This window comes from Penaeus japonicus, unplaced genomic scaffold, assembly GCF_977035675.1.
Source record: "Penaeus japonicus unplaced genomic scaffold, GWHDUDI00000001_assembly GWHDUDI00000024, whole genome shotgun sequence".
Lineage (NCBI taxonomy): Eukaryota > Metazoa > Arthropoda > Malacostraca > Decapoda > Penaeidae > Penaeus > Penaeus japonicus.
In genome coordinates, this window is record NW_028234426.1 from 2,632,414 (window position 1) to 2,637,413 (window position 5,000).

Sequence of the window (5,000 nt, forward strand, 5' to 3'; positions counted from 1 at the left end):
ATCAACAGGTTTGCTTTGATCTACAGGCATGTTGATGTGAGGAGATAAAGTAGTGTTATGGAATTATTTAAAAGATTGACTTTGATAATTTGGAAAATCTTATTAGTCTTTGGAAAGTGATGATTACATTTTTTTTCTTTTCTTTTTTGATTTTGGTCTCTCTCTCCAGTTGCTCTACTAATGGAATGCATTTCTGCCAACAGGAGGGAAAGCAAGCATCCCTGGCAGCCGACTTCAGCATTGACCAGTTCCAGTACATAGCGCGCCTGTGCTTGGTCCATGGCCGAGACTCTTACAAGCGTTCAGCTGCGCTCTCCCAGTTCGTGATGCATCGTGGTCTTATCATCTCAACCATCCAGGCTATATTTTCGTCAATCTTCTACTTTTCGAGTGTTGCTCTCTACCAGGGCTTCCTGATGGTAGGGTAAGTAATAAACAAAAGGAGTGTTTTGCATTTTAGGTTTAGTATTAGAGTTTACTGAGGGATTGTTATCTTTGCTTTTTGGTTTTGTCTAACTTAGGTGAGTGAGAATGTCTGATATTGTTCTTTTTAATTTCTTCTTCTTTCAACGAGTGTCACAAGGAAATCAAAGGACTAAAAAAGGTGTCTAGATATAGCGTGTAGGATATTAGTAATATAAAAAAGAAAGAAAGGAAAAAAACACCTGTAAGATAAGATTTCTGAATAAGAAATGCATCTCATATAAGAAGGATCTGAAAGCTTTAATTAGGACACCTCTGAGACAAAAGTATGTGATAATCTCTTGTTAGTATTTTATCAAAGTGGCAAGTGGGGCTTTTCTTAACCCATTGGTTGCAGTTTTGGTAAAATATGTATGAAGTAGGATGGCGGGTTTACATTGTCTGGCATGGTGCCATCCGTGTGTACGACCAACTCTGCCTTGCCAGCAAATCATGCCATCTGCTGCTAATTATTTATACAGCAGGAATTGAGTGATAAGCTTTCACTGACACAAAGATTTTTTAGTGCAGCTACTGCAGAATAAGAGGAATGAGTATTGAGGTTTAGATGAAGTGATAACATATTAATATAAATGTTAATCTTACCTAATTTTATTTTAGGCCTATTGTACTTTTCACATGAAAATATTTCTGTTTTCTTTTCCTAGATATGCTACTGTGTACACCAACTTCCCTGTGTTCTCCCTTGTGCTGGATAGAGATGTGTCTCCCAACATTGCTCTTACTTACCCAGAGCTCTACAAAGACTTAACAAAGGGAAGATCATTGTCCTACAAGACCTTTTTCATATGGGTGCTCATCAGTATTTATCAAGGTAAGTTTCTCAAGGTTGATCTTACGTTTATATACTTGCGTATGTGCTTGGATGTATGTATGTATGTATATATGTATGTATGTATGTATGTATGTATGGTTAGATGCACATTTGCTGTATTTTGTGTAATGGATTATTTTTCATGTAAATTTTTCAATGTCTGTTAAGAAGAGCAAATATAGACTCAGAGGCATGCAATGTGTTTCCTCAAACCACAGGTGGTGTGTTGATGTACGGTGCAATGCTGCTGTTCGAAGATGAGCTGATCCACGTAGTGAGCATCAGCTTCACGTCGCTGATTCTGACAGAGCTCTTGATGGTTGGACTAACGGTGCGCACCTGGCACCCGCTGATGATCGTGGCCCATTTCCTCTCCCTTGGCTTCTATGCCTTGTCCATCATCTTCATGCATTACTTTGGTAAGATCGGTTCTGTGCGTGGGATTTTTTTAGATTGTTTGGGACTGCAAAACAGTATTTGTGTAATGTGTGATTGGAAAGGTATGTATTTAACAAAAAAAATTGCCTTATATTCCTGTGTTAAGCAGGCATTGCCAGGGTGTGAAAGTTTGGCTGGCAGGCTCATCTGAACCTGGAGAAAGGCTCTAATCACATTCTTAACCCAATGATGACGGTGTGTCACACCCGTGTCACACGGCTAAATGCCTGATGACGGGGTGACACACCAGTGTGACGTTCCCGATGCAATATTGCATAGGCCCGGCGTAGGGGGTTGCCACTTCTCGCCGGGACTGTCAGGATTGGGTTAATTGACTCAAGTAGACAACATCTACTTAAGTTTGTTTTGTGTGTTGGCACTGTCAATAGAATTTCATAGCCATGTTTTGTATGTTCTCACTTATTCTAATTGTTGTTAGTTATAATCATAAAATAACTGCAGAGAGGCTATAAAGTGAAAGGGACAACCACAATAAACCAAGCTGCTCTGTTAACCTGTTATTTTTGCTCAATATATTACTAAATGACATGGAACTCCTAATTCCATTACCACCTGGTTCCCAACAGACTGGAACTTCATCAAATCTAAGGACTTCTTCTGGAAGGTGGTAGTGATAACCCTGGTCTCTTGCCTGCCGCTCTACATCCTCAAGTTCCTCCGTCGCCGCTTCACGCCCCCAACCTACTCCAAGCTGGAGGAGCTGAACACTTTCGGCAGCACCAGCATGACGCAGCCACAGCCATAGGGCTGTGCCACCTTCCACCTCTAAGGTGTGGCCGGCGGGGAACAGTACACCCGAGAGGAACGGTTACATTGTGGAATCAAAACCTAACCGGGGGGGTGGGGGTAGGAAGGTCCAGGGATGAGATGTTGTGTGATTGATGACATGATCTAATATAAATGGCTTCTGTTCCATTTAGAAGGGGTGATTGTTTTTTGATATGGAGCTTTATATATTTATATTAATATTTATATCTATAATTATATGATATAAAATAAGGGAGTTCATTGCAGTAGCAAATATGTTTGCTTTATAGTAGTCTGTGAGAATATACTTATTTTCCCTCCCATTTTTTATATTTATTTTTAATTTTGTGATAATAAACTTTGCTTCTAGCTGGAAACACAATTTTGATCTACACTCTTTGTTGTCTTCTTTGCACTCTCTACTAATCATTCCCATTCTGTTTTTTTTCACTTGTCCTTACACTCCTCTCTTCATCTTTTCTCTTCTCTTTTATTTCTTCTTTGTCCTCTCCTGTCAACAGTTCAATTCAAAGCATTTGAATATTTCTCAATGTCCTTGAGTTTGGAAAAGTGAGAGGAGCTGTTATTATCTTTGACATGAAGGCGTCTCATAGAAAAAAAGCTCTTTGAGTTCAGAAAATATTTGTCTTAAGGATTATTTTTGTTAATTCTTTCTTTGATGTCTTTTTTCCTGATAAGACACTCTTTGTTTGATTTGGTTGTGCGTGTTGCAGTTGAAGGGAACTCTTGCAATTCAATTTGTAATGGAAAGAATTTTGATAGCTAAATACCCTATGGTGTAGAAAGGGAATTTAATACACATGATTTATATACTGATGTGCTAATAGTGTGTTTTGATGGTTATTATATCATATTTCTTGTATTCCAGTTCATATTTAGGTAGAGAAAGGCATATTATGTGCTGTTACATATTAAAACACATGGAAGTTAAGTTGTACATTCAATTACATGATTTGGATCTGCCTTGTATCTCAGTGTTTATTTTTTTATGTTGCATATAATCTTTATTTCATGATTTTTGAAGATCTTGAAAGAAGTGTTGATGCTATGTTTCTTCTTTGTAATTCTTTATTTTAATTTTATGTCTTCAACATTGTTTCTGCCTAGTTTCAAATTCTGTTATCCTTATTTTCAGTTCTCATTTTATCTTATTCTCTTTCTTTTTTTCATTTTCTTTTAATCCCTTTAATTTTTTCAGTTTTTTTTTCTCTCTCTTTTTGATTTATTCATTTTCTTAGTTTTCCTCTTTCCTTTCTCCTTTCTATTTTTTTATTTTTCCTTCTCTCATATTCTCTTATTCCATCTATTTATAATTATTATACATTTTTTCTTCCTGTAAGATGTCATTCCATCGTCCTCCTCCTCCTCCATCTTAGCTTAGATAGCTGTGTACATGTGCCTTCACAATTGCTTATAGAGTGAGAATGTGTTTCAGAGGAATATCATGGAAGTGCCAGATATTTGTTAAGAATTTTAGGTTTTTAAAGAAGGCAGAACTTGTTAACACAAGAAGGTAATTAGCTTGTTAACATGAGAGTGTATATTGAAGGCCAGTAAGGAGGAAGGCACTATGCTTGCTGATTATATACATTTCTGTGCGTTATTTACATTCTTGTCATTATATTCCTAGTCAGATATTTGTTTTTTCTCTTAGCTCTAGCTAATAAAAGTTCTCTTGATATTCTCAGTTTAGATAAATAAAAGAGAGTGCTTGGAGACTAATTAATTACCTAATGTGCTGTCCAGAATGACAATAAAAATTAATATTTCTTGTTAGTTTTCTCTTCTACCTATTTGATATGACGAACAGGACGATGTGGAAGAGTCAGATAACACATTGTTACATTTTATAAAGTGATTAGTGTGTTTTTGAAAAGTATAACTTTTAAAAATAATTTTGATGGATCAAGAAAATGCATTTGAAGTTATTTTCTTTTCCTACAATTATATAGAACCCAAAAGAACATCTGTTGCTTTTGACTCCTTTTTTTGTGTGTTAGCATGTGTAAGAGTGACAAAGAAAGAGAAAGAAAGTTCAAATTCAAATGCTTTATTCCATTAATTACTCTGGTTATTCTATTGACACGTATAGTATTTACATTGTGTAATAATATAGTATTAACATAAACAATTAAAGTACATGTGTAGCCAATATAGACAGTACATTAACATCACGAGTGACTTAAATACCGTGTTTAACCCATTCACGACGGGGGCATTCCAGCCTTGCATGTCACAATGCCGGGGCTCTCGAACACATAGGCCTAAATCAGTTAACTTGGTTTTCAAGCGTGTGATGTCATTCATATTCAGAAGTTCTTTCAACTTTGTTTTAAATGTCCTTTGGTTGGGTATATTTCTAAGATGTTGTGGCAGATGGTTCCAGATCATTGGTCCTCGGATCTGCATATTTCTTGCCCCTGTTTTTGTATTTGATCTTTTGATGTACAGAGAGTTTTTTGTCTTGTTTTGACTC

The 5,000-nt window shown here is 36.4% G+C and overlaps 1 protein-coding gene across 3 annotated transcripts in view; it reads left to right on the forward strand.

The window, feature by feature from the left end:
- Positions 1–4,293, forward strand: part of LOC122259400 (putative phospholipid-transporting ATPase IIB) — a 19,449-nt gene extending 15,156 nt beyond the window's left edge. For all 3 annotated transcript variants that reach the window (XM_086550586.1, XM_086550587.1, XM_086550585.1), the window contains 4 exons: positions 204–424; positions 1,131–1,297; positions 1,516–1,716; positions 2,323–4,293. In XM_086550586.1, the coding sequence (XP_086406712.1) occupies positions 204–424; positions 1,131–1,297; positions 1,516–1,716; positions 2,323–2,501 (768 nt within the window). In that variant the 3' untranslated portion in view covers positions 2,502–4,293. The remainder of the gene's footprint in view (positions 1–203; positions 425–1,130; positions 1,298–1,515; positions 1,717–2,322) is intronic.
- The last annotated feature ends 707 nt before the right edge of the window (positions 4,294–5,000 follow it).